Below are 18000 nucleotides of genomic sequence, written 5' to 3'. Positions count from 1 at the left end.
TGTGTGAAGCTCCACTCTACTGAACTGGTTGTGATGTTCATGTGTGTGAAGCTCCAGTCCTCTACTGAACTGGTTGTGATGTTCATGTGTGTGAAGCTCCACTCCTCTACTGAACTGGTTGTGATGTTCATGTGTGTGAAGCTCCAGTCCTCTACTGAACTGGTTGTGATGTTCATGTGTGTGAAGCTCCAGTCCTCTACTGAACTGGTTGTGATGTTCATGTGTGTGAAGCTCCACTCCTCTACTGAACTGGTTGTGATGTTCATGTGTGTGAAGCTCCACTCCTCTACTGAACTGGTTGTGATGTTCATGTGTGTGAAGCTCCAGTCCTCTACTGAACTGGTTGTGATGTTCATGTGTGTGAAGCTCCAGTCCTCTACTGAACTGGTTGTGATGTTCATGTGTGTGAAGCTCCAGTCCTCTACTGAACTGGTTGTGATGTTCATGTGTGTGAAGCTCCAGTCCTCTACTGAACTGGTTGTGATGTTCATGTGTGTGAAGCTCCAGTCCTCTACTGAACTGGTTGTGATGTTCATGTGTGTGAAGCTCCAGTCCTCTACTGAACTGGTTGTGATGTTCATGTGTGTGAAGCTCCAGTCCTCTACTGAACTGGTTGTGATGTTCATGTGTGTGAAGCTCCAGTCCTCTACTGAACTGGTTGTGATGTTCATGTGTGTGAAGCTCCAGTCCTCTACTGAACTGGTTGTGATGTTCATGTGTGTGAAGCTCCAGTCCTCTACTGAACTGGTTGTGATGTTCATGTGTGTGAAGCTCCACTCCTCTACTGAACTGGTTGTGATGTTCATGTGTGTGAAGCTCCACTCCTCTACTCCAGCACACTGTCCTCCTCTCGTCCCAGGACTAACATCCTGTCACTCATCATCACTCACTCTCATGTGGGACAAAAGGAGAGTTTGTCTAAGGGACACACATGGGAGATCACTGCACCACTCCGCAACCCCCCCCCCCCAAAACCTTTCCTTTTGAAGAATGGGACAGCCCCCCAAACTATCTGAATAATATAGTGTCTGTAATTAAAGTCCATTCAGGGCTCATCTAGTGGTGTCCTAACTGTCCCCCGTCATCTGCTCTGGCCCTTTCAATGGCCACCTGTGACCTCGGAGAGACGGGGAGACAGAGTGCCATAAAATTCACAGCCACTAACACGTTCTGGTCAACAGTCAGTCTGCCTGTTCAATCACACTCAATGAGCACTGTTTTATACAGCCAACTCATCTTTAAGATGTGAAGAGACATTCTTTCTAAATAGACCTTCCTACAGCCAAGCGTATTGAGCCTGGTAGGGGTTAAGAGACTGTCATGATTAAGCAGACAGCAATGTCTCTGTGGTCTCTTTCACTTCTCTTTCTGGAAGACAATGAAACAATGGACCAGCTGGGTTTCTTCAGCCAATGAGGCCAGCACATTGTGGTATTGACTGGGCCTCATTGGATAGCGATAGTACTGAGCTATTGATGATGCAATACAATACAGGATGGAATGCAATCTGTCTCATTGAAACTATACATGTTTATATTGAAGTATAATAATAACTATGTTTACAGTAGCTATCAACATTTCCTGAGGTAAAGTTCTACTCTAGTATTTATTATTTTTGTGTGCGAGTTAAACCTGGTGTTCACAACACGATTTGGGCCTTGATTTAGCGGTCCCAGACATGTTTTTGATATTAGAGACAAACTCCCTATGTCGTTGCCTACACGGGGTACGCGGCAGTCACCGATGCTCATTTAAATGTGAGTGGGACAGAGACGCACTCTGAGGGCTACCAATCCCATCTTTAAGCACTCCCAGACATCCCAATATTTTCAAACGATTGATTTTGTCGCAACAAAATCCGCAATGCTCTTGTAGTGTGAGATGTGTCACAACAAGTTTTGAGAACGGTGATCAGCAATAGCCAATGAGAGCTTGCCAGAGAAGAAGCCAGCGAGTATCGCATCACCCAGAATGTGTACTCTCGAGCAGGAGCGATGACTACTACTAGAATGCGTTTGTACTTGCCATAGTGTCAAATCGCTACAGCTCTGACAAGCTCTTTACACGCAATGTTATTCAATTCAAAATGTATTGGCTAAATATTTCAACTCTTTATGGCAAGCGTGAATGTCTCACTGAAAACGTTTATGAGGCTGCTTTGAGCCACAGCTCGTGGTCAAGTGAAGAATCTTGTAGTGTGTGACACATCCATGCCACATGGTTTAGTGTGTCACACGGTTTAGTGTGCCACACGGTTTAGTGTGCCACACGGTTTAGTGTGCCACACGGTTTAGTGTGCCACACGGTTTAGTGCGCCACACGGTTTAGTGTGCCACATGGTTTAGTGTGCCCACCACTACGTTGGCAAGACAAAACAACTACAGGAAAGACGGTTGTTTAATGTGAGAGGCTCAGCGATGTTAGGATTTTAAAAGTAGTGGAGTGTCTGCCCAGAATTAGCCTATCCAAGTCCAGGTAACCTTTGGCTGAGATGGGTCACACTGTCCTCCAATCCTTCAGTCAGCTAAAGACAAAGCAGACTCAAAGCTCTGTTATGAAGGTTCCAAACTAGACGTTATTTTAGCCACATGTTTTCCGGCCGGCTGAATACGACCAAACTAAACAGAAACCTCTGTATTCTCACACACACACACACACACACACACACACACACACACACACACACACACACACACACACACACACACACACACACACACACACACACACACACACACACACACACACACACACACACACACACACACACACACACACACACACACACACACACACACACACACACACACACACACCTGACCCCCCCAGGACACAGCAGTGAGCGTGTGGGAAAGTTATTTTTAGGGCAGAAGCAGAGAGCGTTCCTGGGCTTTGACTCTCCTGCTCCAGATCAACATTCCACCTTTGAACCGCTCCGACTTCGGCCGTTTGTGCCCATGATGACAATTTCTCCTTTCCTCTTAGGAGGGAAAACTATTAGGGGGCGGGCACAGGGTGGTCACTTTTGGCAAGTTCCATTCTCTCCGCTAACGTGTTAATTAGGCACAAGTTAAAAACACAGACAACGTAACTTACTCCAGTTGTAATAGATGGATTCATTGGTTTGTTCATATTCTGCATTGGAAGTCCAGTTACCCAAACAGACGTAACAGCCCACGTTACCCAGCAGACGTAACAGCCCACGTTACCCAGCAGACGTAACAGCCCACGTTACCCAGCAGACGTAACAGCCCACGTTACCCAGCAGACGTAACAGCCCACGTTACCCTAACAGCCCACGTTACCCAGCAGACGTAACAGCCCACGTTACCCTAACAGACGTAACAGCCCACGTTACCCAGCAGACGTAACAGCCCACGTTACCCAGCAGACGTAACAGCCCACGTTACCCAGCAGACCACAGACCAGGGGACTCCAACAGGTCGTTCGCCAGCTACCACACAGCCCACATATGAGTAGCTCACCAAACAATTCTCAAAGTACATGCAATTTTCACATGTTCCACTGCAAATTGTTATAAATAAAAGCTCCCAGCTACTATCTAATCAACGCAACAATGACATTATCCCACCCCTGGTTAGCCACTATTGGCTTAAAAAGCCAAACCTAACAATATTTGCCAATCAATTTCCAGCCCGTCTGTCTGGGTGGTGCGCGTGCTTGTCCATTACTCCGTGTGTAGCCTGTCGATGTGACAACCATCTTGTGGGTTGACAGAAATACTTCCCCCAAAACCGTCTCAATTAAATGTTAACTGCAAAGTAGGCTTACCTGGCAGAAGTAGATCATGAGGAAGTCAACTTTGCCATGAAATGAGCAGCAGCAGTACAAAACCATCACATTAGACTCACATTCCTCACTCTATAGATGCGCAATTAAAAGGGCCAGAGGTGCGATTAAAGGGGTATTACACCATAAAAATGTTAGTTTTCTTCCAGACCTAAAAAATAATAAAGGTCTTCAGATGTGATGTAAACATTCACATGGACTCAGAAAATCACATTTAGTTGTTTCTCTATGAACAATTGTAATTTTGAAAGTGAAAAACCAAACAAATCTAAAACCAGGAAAAATAAAACTGAGAAAACATAATTATGGAAAATAAACAGAACTTGGGGGGGGGGGGGGAATATATGAACCGTTATTTTAGGTATATTTTAGGTATATTGACAGAAAACATAGTGCACTACTTTCTCTTGTACACTAATGACCCAGGCAAGAGTTGCAGAGGAGAGAAGAAAGGTTGAAAACTAGAAAAGTGTTTCATTTTTTTTAAGCCTTAGAAAATAGTAATAAACCTTTCCATTTCCCAAAGACACAATGTAAAAGCACCAGCAGGGTTCTACAGTAGCTACTAGTCACTACCATTATGATAATTTAGAGGTGTTTATGAGATAGCCTCATCCCCTGTCTCCCAGCATCACTACACCACACACACAACCCCCCCCAATCAACCAACCACCCCTCCCTGGTTGTTGTACTTGTACTCTCATCCTAATCCGAGTTGAAGATCGCTATGATCGTTTAATCTGGTCTGAATGGAGTTTGGCCGGGCTAGCCCAGTGTAATGTAATGGATGGTGAGCACTAGACGCGCCCTGTTAAGGGTTCACTGCTCACCGCTGCAACAGCTTCACTTCCAGGGCCAACTCAGGCAGACCACAGCCTTACACAGTCTGGCAGGAGGGCAGCACATACGTCTTACTAGGTTATTATCCCACCATCTTGTTTTCATATCTGCTGCTCGTGAGAAGTTTGTTTTGTGTTGGAGGCTGGATGTAGGGTAGCATGTCTGGCAACATTCCTGTCTCATCCTCTTTCTGGAGTTTGACTGGTCTAGACTACAACAAACACTAATACTGCTGCTCCCTTGTCGGGGGAAGACGTCGCTCTGGATAAGAGCGTCTGCTAAATGACTTAAATGTAAATGTAAAAGACGGTAAGTGACATATAGTACCAGTCAAAAGTTTGGACAACTATTCATTCAAGTCTTTTTAATTTATTTTTACTATTTTCTACATTGTAGAATAATAGTGAAGACATCAAAACTATGAAATAACACATAGTAACCACTAAAAGTGTTAAACAAATCTAAATATATTTGATATTTGAGATTCTTCAAAGTAGCCAACCTTCGCCTTGATGACAGCTTTGCACACTCTTGAAATGCTCAACCAGCTGTCATCAAGGTAAAGGGTGGCTACTTTGAAAAATCTAAAATCTAACATATTTTGATTTGTTTGACACATTTTTGGTTACTACATGATTCCATATGTGTTATTTCATAGTTTTGATGTCTTCACTGTTATTCTACAATGTAGAAAATAATAAAAAATAAATAAAAACCCTTGAATGAGTAGGTGTGTCCAAACTTTTGACTGGTACTGTAGATAAAAGAGTTGTGTTCTACCCAATGTCATCGCTCTCAATGTCACCTCTAAACTTGAAAATGTTCCCTGACAGGATCAACAACCCTCCCCCCTCCCCATCAGTCTATCCATAATCCAAATATCCATCATGTACATCTAATGTGTTTTTGGTCAATTAGAGCCCTCCAGCCATACTGACTTCCTGGAATGTTGGGATTCCAAAGACTCACCCACTTAGCAGAGGACTTAGAGCTGATGGCCATTTCACTTCACTGTCCTAGTCAGCATACACATTACATGCTACTCAGGAAGTGTTACATGTAGACACTCTTACACAGTCTTACCTAAACCCTGTAAGGCACAGTCTCTCTCATGCAAACACAATGGCAGAATACTGTACATAAAAACCTCATATACACAGACATGGACAGACAGATATTACACACATACACACTGCATTCAGAAAGTATTCAGACCACTTTCTACACATTTTGTTATGTTACAACTTTATCTGAACATTTTATTAAAACAATTTCATAAATCGACACACAATACCCCATAATGACAAAGCAAAAACAGGTCCTGACTAATCTCCCAGTCCCCGCCCCTGAAAAACATCCCCACAGCATGATGCTGCCACCACCATGCTTCACTGTAGGGATGGTGCCAGGTTTCCTCCAGAAGTGACGCTTGGCATTCAGGCCAAAGAGTTCCATCTTGGTTTCATCAGACCAGAGAATCTTGTTTCTCATGGTCAGAGTCCTTTAGGTGCCTTTTGGCAAACTCCAAGCGGGCTGTCCTGCCTTTTATTGAGGAGTGGCTTCCGTCTGGCCACTCTACCATAAAGGTCTGATTGGTGGAGTACTGCAGAGATGGTTGTCCTTCTGGAAGGTTCTCCCATCTCCACAGAGGAACTCTGGAGCTCTGTCAGAGTGACCATTGGGTTCTTGGTCACCTCCCTGACCAAGATCCTTCTCCCTCGATTGCTCAGTTTGGCCGGGTGGCCAGCTCTAGGAAGAGTCTTGGTGGTTCCAAACTTCTTCCGTTTAAGAATGATGGAGGCAACTGTGTTCTTGGGGACCTTTAATGCTGCATAAATATTTTGTTACCCTTTCCCAGATCTGTGCCTCGACACAACCCTGTCTCGGAGCTCTACGGACAATTCCTTTGACCTCATGGCTTGGTTTTTGCTCTGACATACACTGTCAACTGTGATACCATATATAGACAGGTGTGTTTCTTTCCAAATCATGTCCAATGAATTGAATTTACCACAGGTGGACTCCAATCAAGTTGTAGAAACATCTCAAGGATGATCAATGGAAACAGGATGCACCTGAGCTCAATTTCAAGTATCATAGTAAAGAGTCTGAATGCTTTTGTAAATAAGGTATCTGTTTTTTATTGTTAATACATTTGCAAAAATGTCTAAAAAACTGTTTTTGCTTTGTCATTATGGGGTATTGTGTGGAGATTGATATTGAAATATTTTGTTATTTAATCCATTTTAGAATAAGGCTGTAACGTAACAAAATGTGGAAAAGGGGAAGGGGTCTGAATACATTTTGAATGCACTGTATATCAGAATACTATACATAAAAACCTACTGCATAATAAAAGCAGATGGGGGAATATTCACAACATACATCCAATTGGTAAGTATTCAGCTGAGGGGTCCGATCGCGTGCCACGGACTCACCTCGCCCAAAACACGACAGGGCCTGTGTGCTTCGAGGTAGAGGAAGAGTATGAATTATTTATGTGGACTATTTTTCAAGGAGTCCGTTCCGATCCGATTGTGACTCCCAAGACAGGCTATAGTTCCTTTGGCAGATGTGTTGGACCTGTGACGAGTCCTTGTAGTTTTCATGTAGGGTATTGTAGTTTTAGATAGTCTGGCTACTGCGATTTTGATCACTAACCACGTGTCCATCCACAGTTTTTATGTAAAATCATCACGTATATAAAATCAAATCACGACAGCTGTGATGGAAACAGGAAGTTTCGGTACAATTTTATAAATGCAGACAGATAATTTCTTTGTTCGACATGGTGGGATCTTTTTGTGTCTGTGAAATTAATTATGCGTGGAATGGCGGTGGAAACGCCTTTATGAGCAAATATTGATACAATAACCATCATATCGAAGTAAACTTGGAGTCACACGATTATATGGTGTGTGGTCCTCACATTACGACTGGGGAACCCATGCAGTTTATTAGGCTACAGATGAAACTCACAGGCTGGTGAAAGAGCACGATGATCTTGATACTCCTTTTCAATACATATCAAGAGTCTTATTCTGGTGACATGATGATCAATGCTTGACTGACGTTTGACAAATAAAAATATTCTCGCTATTATCCAGAATAATCTCATCACGTAGACTAGCCTACCCAAACTGTATCTGCTGGCTAGAGCGCTTGTGCCAAGACCAGAGTGGGTACATTGGCTATTTAACGCAACAGGTTGTGGCAAAACTATCCGTAGAGTTCAAAATGGATGGAAATGCATTGAACTTTAGATTTGAATTCGGTAGATGAAAAAGGCGATAAAGTACATTTTATGTGCACTACGTCATCCTGCACAGCCTTTTATCCGCAAGAAGTCAATTTGATGGAAACATCTCTGGTGGGAAAATGCCCATATTGTTTTTATGCAGATTTTTAGAATATCTGCATGAAAATGTGTAATCAATTGGATGGAAACCTCGCTGGTGTTTTATTTACTTCCTGTGTCTTGGCTGGACTACATTGTACTGTAAATGTCATACAGTGTGTACTCTATTGGAGTCAATATTGAATGACCCAGTTCTACAGTACAGTCTATCAGGCTCAGCTCTCCTCAATGGGAGCTTTACTACTACCACCATGCATAACCTAACACACATGCATAGAAACACACAGATAGGTACTCAGACATGGAATACAAACAAACTCAAACATTCACTAAGTCTCCCTCCCTGTCTCTGTTTAGAGCCTCTGAGGAGCCCTCATTTTAATTAGACCTGACCTCAAAATCACTTAACAGCTCTTCTCTGTTTCCACCTCACCCCCCTCTTCTCCTTCCCCATCCCTCACCCCCTCTTCTCCTCCCCCATCCCTCAGCTCCGCCCTTCACATATGTCCATTAACACTCCTCCCTCGGCACCCACAGCCTTATACAGGGGGGCGGGGGTAGAGGGGTGGGGGGCAGAGCATGTGAGCGGAGCAGAGCAAGGAGCAGAGCGTGCCCAATTTGACTGGAGTGTGGAAGGAGTTTCCCCAAAGGCTGGAGCGTCGGCCATTAGAGCTCACTTCCTCAAGGCAGGCCCAGGCCCAGCATGCATTTGTAGTCTACTTGTGTGCTGCTATAGCCTCTTGCTTTAGCTACTGTCATGGAGTTCACTAAATATTTTCATTAAGAAACTGATAAAACACACAAGTGCTAAAACAAGGTGACTTACAAACATGAGGACCAAGAGCAAGAGAGGGAGTGTGGTGATGTAGTGTCCACAACTAAATAATCATTGTGGAATAAGAAAAGACACATCCAAAAAGCATGATGGTGTACTTCCTACGTGGACATGCTAACAGAAAGGAAGGAGGTGGGTAGCTAGCTAAGTGTCATTGTAGCAAAGTATTTATACACACAAAATCAGATCTCTTTAAAGTTTCGTTCATATTCGTTTTATTATCTATTCAATAGGCCATCATTGATTTTGGTACAATAGGCCTGGCATATTACCTCTTTCAAGGGGCTTTCCGTTTTGATAGGGTTATTTGACCTAAAATCCTTTAGGCCTACCTACAGAAAGAAAACGAACAACTACGCATCTTTCCCAGCCTGACAAGAGTGGCCCGAAGGGTGTTCAGCATCCCCAGTGGCTCTGCAAGCACAGAGAGGTAGCATCCCCAGTGGCTCTGCAAGCACAGAGAGGTAGCATCCCCAGTGGCTCTGCAAGCACAGAGAGGTTATTCTCAGCTGCTGGCCTGCTCTAAAAATTCATTCAAAAGGCACTGAGCAAAATAAGATATTTTTTGTTTAATTTCCATTTCAAGTAAGTCACAGCCTATATGGGCCATTTATAGACTATAATGATTTAATACAACAAAATGTTGTTTAAATGTTGAGAGCTTAATGTCCCTGCCAGTCTATTGTGTCACACTTGTAAATGCTTCAATATGTATTTTTTTTGTAGGCTAACGCCTTAAAATAATAGAAATAACATAGCCTAAATAATTCATTTTCGTTCCTTCGTAGACTTCATGTCTGGCTCCTGACCTATTTAGAGTGTTTATATGCAGTTTAATATGACATGTAGCCTATTTGAAATGATGAGCTTCTTACAGTCACCTTTTCCTGTTGTTTATTAAAATACTTTTCATTCAAATCATATGGTTTGGTTTCAATACCTCAAAACCAAACGGTATGTCCAGGTAGTCACAACAGATGGGTGTTGGTTAAACTGTGACTTTAATGGAGCCAATTTGGAGCGTCAGTTTGGTTTCCTGTGAGTGAGGAGAGGTTGGAAAGGACGTGGAGCGCCGGAGTGGTATGCAAGCACCGCTCCATGAGCTGGATTTCCGAACGCTCAACGCCGCTCACATACTCTGGTGGGGTACTCTGGTGCGGGGTAGACCAATAAGGCGTTGTCTTGAAGACGTTTTGAGGACACGCTATGAGACATTAGCCTGCTCTCCCACACCTCTGGGGTCCACCGTCTCATCTTCAGCTTCCTCTCATCACCACTCCACTTATTACTCCTCATCCCTTTCTGTCCTCTCTGCTCTAGTCTTCCACCCTCATCCCTTTCTGTCCTCTCTGCTCTCGTCTTCCACCCTCATCCCTTTCTGTCCTCTCTGCTCTCGTCTTCCACCCTCATCCCTTTCTGTCCTCTCTGCTCTAGTCTTCCACCCTCATCCCTTTCTGTCCTCTCTGCTCTCGTCTTCCACCCTCATCCCTTTCTGTCCTCTCTGCTCTAGTCTTCCACCCTCATCCCTTTCTGTCCTCTCTGCTCTCGTCTTCCACCCTCATCCCTTTCTGTCCTCTCTGCTCTCGTCTTCCACCCTCATCCCTTTCTGTCCTCTCTGCTCTAGTCTTCCACCCTCATCCCTTTCTGTCCTCTCTGCTCTAGTCTTCCACCCTCATCCCTTTCTGTCCTCTCTGCTCTCGTCTTCCACCCTCATCCCTTTCTGCTCTAGTCTTCCACCCTCATCCCTTTCTGTCCTCTCTGCTCTAGTCTTCCACCCTCATCCCTTTCTGTCCTCTCTGCTCTCGTCTTCCACCCTCATCCCTTTCTGTCCTCTCTGCTCTCGTCTTCCACCCTCATCCCTTTCTGTCCTCTCTGCTCTAGTCTTCCACCCTCATCCCTTTCTGTCCTCTCTGCTCTCGTCTTCCACCCTCATCCCTTTCTGTCCTCTCTGCTCTCGTCTTCCACCCTCATCCCTTTCTGTCCTCTCTGCTCTCGTCTTCCACCCTCATCCCTTTCTGTCCTCTCATCTTCCATTCCTGGACATTAACCCACATCTTCCTCCTTCATCCTCTTCTTTCTTTCTTCAATTTCTCCTCTGGTTCCCCCTTAATCTCCCCCTCTCCTCTCCTCTCGCCCACTTTCTTCTACAGTCCTCAAAAGATGATCTGGAAAATAACCAAACTAAAACTAAAAAAACCCTCTTCCACTGTTACTCCTCCACACCTAGCTGACAGACAGACATCACAGAGGATCTGCCTGTCTCACTTCTCTAAGAGGGGACTCATTTGACACACATCCCCATGTCTCATACTACAGCTGACCCCTGACCTCTTACCCCGCCATGGCACCCCAGTACCCCACCGGGGGGTTATCCATCAGTCTGAGGGGTCACAGCAGGGTAAGAGGACTTCATTCGGTAAGTCCCACATTCTACAGAGCTTCGTCAGGTGAGGTGAGCAGCCTTCATTGTGAAACTGAATGACTGACAAGTGTGTGAGCGTGTGTCTAGTATGAGTAAAGTATGACTGAGAATGCACACTATTTGTAGGTGTGTTTGTTTTTGTCTGTGTCAGTGTGTAAATATGTATCTGCGTGTCACACAGTGTTTGTGTCAATCTGGTCTTAACACCTAGCCATCTACCTGCTCAGACATGGGTTCATTCTGCCCTAAGGCATTGTGGGTAATGACCCTTCGTCAACTGACACCTGAACTTTTCAGGACTACAATGGAAGCCACGGCAACCTTATCACGGAACCTGTCTTTCCACCATGACAACGAGTGTCTGTCAGTCTGTCCAGACTAGGGGTTATGTTTCAGTTCATATAGGGTTTAGCTATAGGGTCGACATCAGGGCTGGGGTCAATTCCTTTCAATTCACTCAATTTAGGTAGTAAACTAAAATCCAGTTTAAATTCTTGAACTTACTGAATTGAAATACAATTGATCCCAACTCTACATAGGGTTTAGGAAGTACTGGACTAATAGACCCAGTCACAGAGGTTAGCAGGTCCACTCATATAAAGACAATGGTATGGTAAAGACTGCAGGATCTTGTCTTGGTATAAAAGGGATCATTGTTTGGCATGGTGGTGTACTCTATCTCTCTGTGTGAACATAAAACCAAATTTCCGCGTTCCTGAAGTGCAAGCTGGTTGAAACGTGAGTTGCGGTTTCTAACGTTACTCAGAGCTCCTTTGCTTTGTGAGGTCGTTATGACGTGTCGCTGTTGCTATCCTGTCTGATCTAGAGCTGTCAATCACCTGTCAGCGTTGTCCATCAGAAACTAAGAGCGAGAGAAAAATAGAAAGGAAAGAGAGAAGGACAGCATGAGAGAGAGACACCACTAGAGAGAGACAGATGGATAGTTGAAGGTAGAGAAGGAGAGACACCACTAGAGAGAGACAGATGAATAGTTGAAGGTAGAGAAGGAGAGACACCATTAGAGAGAGAGACAGATGAATAGTTGAAGGTAGAGAAGGAGAGACACCACTAGAGAGAGATAGACAGATGGATAGTTGAAGGTAGAGAAGGAGACACCACTAGAGAGAGATAGACAGATGAATAGTTGAAGGTAGAGAAGGAGACACCACTAGAGAGATAGACAGATGAATAGTTGAAGGTAGAGAAGGAGAGACACCACTAGAGAGAGATAGACAGATGAATAGTTGAAGGTAGAGAAGGAGACACCACTAGAGAGATAGACAGATGAATAGTTGAAGGTAGAGAAGGAGACACCACTAGAGAGAGATAGACAGATGAATAGTTGAAGGTAGAGAAGGAGAGACACCACTAGAGAGAGATAGACAGATGAATAGTTGAAGGTAGAGAAGGAGAGACGCCACTAGAGAGAAAGACAGAAATGAATAGTTGAAGGTAGAGAAGGAGAGACACCACTAGAGAGATAGACAGATGAATAGTTGAAGGAGAGACGCCACTAGAGAGATAGACAGATGAATAGTTGAAGGAGAGTGACGGAGGGAGAGGGAGACAGAGATGCAGGTAGAGAAAGAGGCTGAGCTGCCGCCCGGGGCGGACGTGTCCTGGAGTGATTAGTTGGCTTGGTGTGGGACGTCACACAGGGCTGGGAGGGAATCTCATCGCTATCTCACATGCCAATCAACATCCCTCTGGGACAGTTGTCCAACGGGTCACAGCCACGCCGAGACACGCAGACGGAACGCAAAGGTAAACACACACACCTGGGGTGAGGCAGTGACTCAGCAGAAATGCCCGCCGCACTCCCACCATGCATTACCCAGAATGCCAAGCGCCAATCACAGCATGGAGAGCGTGCAGAGCGTTATGTAACAATGGGATAACGGCTGATTGGCATGTGAGATCCAGGCTGTATCACAACCGGATGTGACTGGGAGTCCCATAGGGCGGCGCACAATTGTCCCAGTGTCGTACGGGTTTGGCCGGTGTAGGCCGTCACTGTAAATAAGAATTTGTTCTTAACTGACTTGCCTATTTAAATAAAGGTTAAATAAATGATTGGTTTGATGGGCGACTGGTGACGTCATGAGAGATACTCTGGAAATTCCCTCCACACACAATACAGATCACCACCAGGGAATTTGATTGGCATTTCATATCGTGTGCTCGCTTATGTCAACATGTGTTGTAGCCAGTTTGACCTGACCTCTTTCCTCTCCCTCTCTTTTCTACGCCATGTCTTACTTTTATTAAAAGTGCTGCCTGTCATTCCCAAGACAACCCCACACAAAGCCTGTCCCTCAGACAGCATGCAGCAGTCCTGTCATTCCCAAGACAACCCCACACAAAGCCTGTCCCTCAGACAGCATGCAGCAGTCCTGTCATTCCCAAGACAACCCCACACAAAGCCTGTCCCTCAGACAGCATGCAGCAGTACAACACCCAGTCCCACGACGCTCAGGGAGGAGCCCAGCAGACATACAGATCCACTAAGGAGGGGAATTAAAAGCCTGTCCCTCAGACAGCATGCAGCAGTACAACACCCAGTCCCACGACGCTCAGGGAGGAGCCCAGCAGACATACAGATCCACTAAGGAGGGGAATTAAAAGCCTGTCCCTCAGACAGCATGCAGCAGTACAACACCCAGTCCCACGACGCTCAGGGAGGAGCCCAGCAGACATACAGATCCACTAAGGAGGGGAATTAAAAGCCTGTCCCTCAGACAGCATGCAGCAGTACAACACCCAGTCCCACGACGCTCAGGGAGGAGCCCAGCAGACATACAGATCCACTAAGGAGGGGAATTAAAAGCCTGTCCCTCAGACAGCATGCAGCAGTACAACACCCAGTCCCACGACGCTCAGGGAGGAGCCCAGCAGACATACAGATACACTAAGGAGGGGAATTAAAAGGCCGTTCAGAATAACCACCGTGTCTTTTATGGACCTTATAAATCTACACTGGAGAGGGCTTTTCAGAGGGAGAAGAGGAGAGGAGGGAGGGAGGAGAGAGGGAGGTGAGAGGAGGAGAGAGGGAGGTGAGGGGAGGAGAGAGGAGGAGAGAGGGAGGTGAGAGGAGGAGAGAGGGTGATAAAGAGTAGAGGGGTGATAAAGGGTAAGTATAAAGAGTGGAAGTCCCTCCTCTCCCGCTCTCCTCCTATCAGAGACGATAACTCTCTGATTAACCACTACAAGGCCAGAGTATGATAAGTTAATAATAAGATAATGATACAGTAATGAGGGACAATGATGAGTTTGACAGAGGAGAGGCCCTTCATCTGGAGAGAAGAGCCACAGAGATGGATTACAGTGAAGGAGAGTGAATCTGTGTGTGTATGTGTGTGTGTGTGTATGTGTGTGTGTGTGTGTGTGTGTGTGCGCGTGCGTGCGTGTGTGCGGCGGATAAAGGCAAGGGCAAGAGGGGAGGGCAGCTGCACTCGAGTACTTGGATTGGGGGGGTCTGAGGAGGGAGAAAAGCGAGGGAGGAGACAGACACAGAGGGCCTTAATGGAGGGGCTGGCTAGAGAAGCCAGAGGGTCAGGGAGGGGTTGAATTAGCATAGTCAAACCTCTAATGTCAGGAGAGCTCAGTCAGGACCACTGAATATCTACAATAGAGACTGAAAATGACAGATTCTGTACTAGGTCAGTCTAGTGACGGTGGTGTGGTGTGTACCAAAGAGCCATCGTAGTGCTTGACAGAGTCCCAAGATTTAACTTAACACCTGCCAGACCCTGGTATAATTATCTCATCAGATGTACAGGCGTATACACTGCACTATCCACACATTCCATACTATAGTAACAAAAGTAGTCAACAATAACAGGAAGTAGGTGTCATAGGGGCCTGATAAAGGTCCATAGTAACAAAAGTACTCAACAATAACAGGAAGTAGGTGTCATAGGGGCGTGATACAGGTCCATAGTAACTAAAGTACTCAACAATAACAGGAAGTAGGTGTCATAGGGACCTGATAAAGGTCCATAGTAACTAAAGTACTCAACAATAACAGGAAGTAGGTGTCATAGTGGCGTGATAAAGGTCCATAGTAACTAAAGTACTCAACAATAACAGGAAGTAGGTGTCATAGGGGCCTGATAAAGATCCATAGTAACTAAAGTACTCAACAATAACAGGAAGTAGGTGTCATAGGGGCCTGATAAAGATCCATAGTAACTAAAGTACTCAACAATAACAGGAAGTAGGTGTCATAGGGGCCTGATAAAGGTCCATAGTAACTAAAGTACTCAACAATAACAGGAAGTAGGTGTCATAGGGGCGTGATAAAGGTCCATAGTAACTAAAGTACTCAACAATAACAGGAAGTAGGTGTCATAGGGTTCTGATAAAGGTCCATAGTAACTAAAGTACTCAACAATAACAGGAAGTAGGTGTCATAGGGTTCTGATAAAGGTCCATAGTAACTAAAGTACTTCAGAACACAATAGTCTTTCCTCATCTCCTGTTCATGAGCTGTTTCTTCTCTGGTACCTTTGAAGTTGCTCGGCAGTAGGTGTGACAACACTGGTGTATAATCCATAGATTCACCTTTCTCATTGCCAACCGATAGCTGGAGAAAGTTAACAGAGACTAGTGAAGCGAGGCTAACGCCAGAGACAATTCAAAATAACCATCAGCACTTACTGTGAGCCATGCTGTGGACAGGAAGAATGCAGAAGAAATGTAATGCAAAAGGTTTTAAATAAATCATTACTTCTGTTCTCAATGGAGATCTGCAATAAGTTAACGCTTTCATTAAATGATAATATGATTTGGCTGTTGAGATAATGTGCTTTTTCTCTGCATGTATGAGTATGTGCCTGAATGTGTATATTTGAAAGACAACGTGTGTGAAAGACAACGTGTGTGAAAGACAGCGTGTGTGAAAGACAGCGTGTGTGAAAGACAGCGTGTGTGAAAGACAGCGTGTGTGAAAGACAGCGTGTGTGAAAGACAGCGTGTGTGAAAGACAGCGTGTGTGAAAGACAGCGTGTGTGAAAGACAGCGTGTGTGAAAGACAGCGTGTGTGAAAGACAGCGCGTGTGAAAGACAACGTGTGTGAAAGACAGCGTGTGTGTGTGTGTGAAAGACAGCGTGTGTGAAAGACAGCGTGTGTGAAAGACAGCGTGTGTGAAAAAGACAGCGTGTGTGTGTGAAAGATAGAGTGTGTGTGTGAAAGACAGTGTGTGTGAAAGATAGAGTGTGTGTGTGAAAGACAGAGTGTGTGTGTGAAAGACAGAGTGTGTGTGTGAAAGACAGTGTGTGAAAGACAGAGTGTGAAAGAGTATGAGAGAAAGCGTGTGAAAAGATAACAGGATATGACACTTGTTTGTTTGCTAGATTACGTAACCACACGCTCCAGCGGGTGAGGCCTACCTCAATGGTGAACTGCTTCCTCTTGAGTTTGAAGGCCAGGTCCTTGTTGTCGGGCAGATCACACACCAGGCAGTTCAGATAGGGCAGCTGACGTACATCTAGCAGACCTGGGAGAGAGGAGGACAGAGGGAAACCAATTTGGATAAAGGACAAAGTACACATCATCCATGGGTGCATCTCAATAGTCAAAGTGGCTTCCTCAATTGTCTCCTTTCCTTTCTCTGCACTGATGTGGAAACAAAGTGGATTGTGAACAGGTTATACCCGGAAGGCATTCACCACCTTCCTTAAACCTATCTTATATTTTCAGATCAGATGTGGACATGGGAAGAGGAAGTCACTATAGACTATTGAGATGCACCCCTCATGCACCAAAGGAGTTGTAATCGCCAGTTATGTGCCAGGCCCTCATAGACCTCCTATTAGGAGGGAGCTCAGGAGACAGGTTCCTTCGCCCTCCATGGTTCCCTCTCTCCTTTCTCCCTCCCTCACTCTATCCTCCCATCCAATCAGGAGCTGCAAGATTCAGCACTTGAAGCACTCAGGCAAAATGTTGTGATTATACTCAAGTAATGAGGCAGAACAAGATAAACAGGGACTTCTATTCCAGGGGACAAACTAATTGAGTTCTTATTTCAGGAAGGAAGACCGGCAGGCTGGAATGACTGTGTGTGTGTGTGTGTGTGTGTGTGTGTGTGTGTGTGTGTGTGTGTGTGTGTGTGTGTGTGTGTGTGTGTGTGTGTGTGTGTGTGTGTGTGTGTGTGTGTGTGTGTGTGTGTGTGTGTGTGCTGTAGGGCTTGCTATACATAATATGTTGTAGATGGGAGGGGTGGTGGGCGAGAGGAATAAATAGGTTCACTTTTCATAGGAAGAGACCTTAAGAAATTCTCCCTCCCTCCGTAAAGTGACATTTCATAAAACTGGTAAGCAGAGGCAGGGATGGTACAAAAGGAGAGGAGAGAATGAGAGCAAGAGAGAGAGTGAGAGAGAAAGAGAGAGAGGGGGGGGAATAGATGGAGAAAGAGAGGGGGATGGTGAGTTCTCTCCTCCGTGCACTTGGGTGATTTCCTATCGCCTGATTCGCTGTGACAGCCATCCCAGCATGCTTTGAGCAGCCCTGAACTGCTGCTACAAAACGCACACACACAAACACACAATGAACACACATTTGCGAATTCTTAAACAGAGGATGTATATTTTGATATAGGTCAAATACTGCCAGTATAGTTAAATATCAGATCAACATCTTTCTAACAGAGATTCAATCCTCAGCTGTGTATTATATAGCTGTGTATTATATTGAAGCGTATTATTGTGCGGTGGGTGAACACAAAGCAAAACAAT

General features: G+C 45.0%; 1 protein-coding gene across 2 annotated transcripts in view; it reads right to left on the bottom strand.

Moving 5' to 3' along the window:
* The window catches only part of elp4 (elongator acetyltransferase complex subunit 4), a 139685-nt gene that overhangs the window by 50644 nt on the left and 71041 nt on the right, over window positions 1–18000 (bottom strand). For both annotated transcript variants that reach the window (XM_071399901.1, XM_071399902.1), the window contains exon 9: window positions 16657–16763. In XM_071399901.1, the coding sequence (XP_071256002.1) occupies window positions 16657–16763 (107 nt within the window). The remainder of the gene's footprint in view (window positions 1–16656; window positions 16764–18000) is intronic.

Source organism: Salvelinus alpinus, chromosome 5 (assembly GCF_045679555.1).
Source record: "Salvelinus alpinus chromosome 5, SLU_Salpinus.1, whole genome shotgun sequence".
NCBI classification, from domain to species: domain Eukaryota; kingdom Metazoa; phylum Chordata; class Actinopteri; order Salmoniformes; family Salmonidae; genus Salvelinus; species Salvelinus alpinus.
The sequence above is the reverse complement of the archived record's forward strand: the minus strand, read 5'-3'. Positions and strand labels throughout refer to the sequence as shown.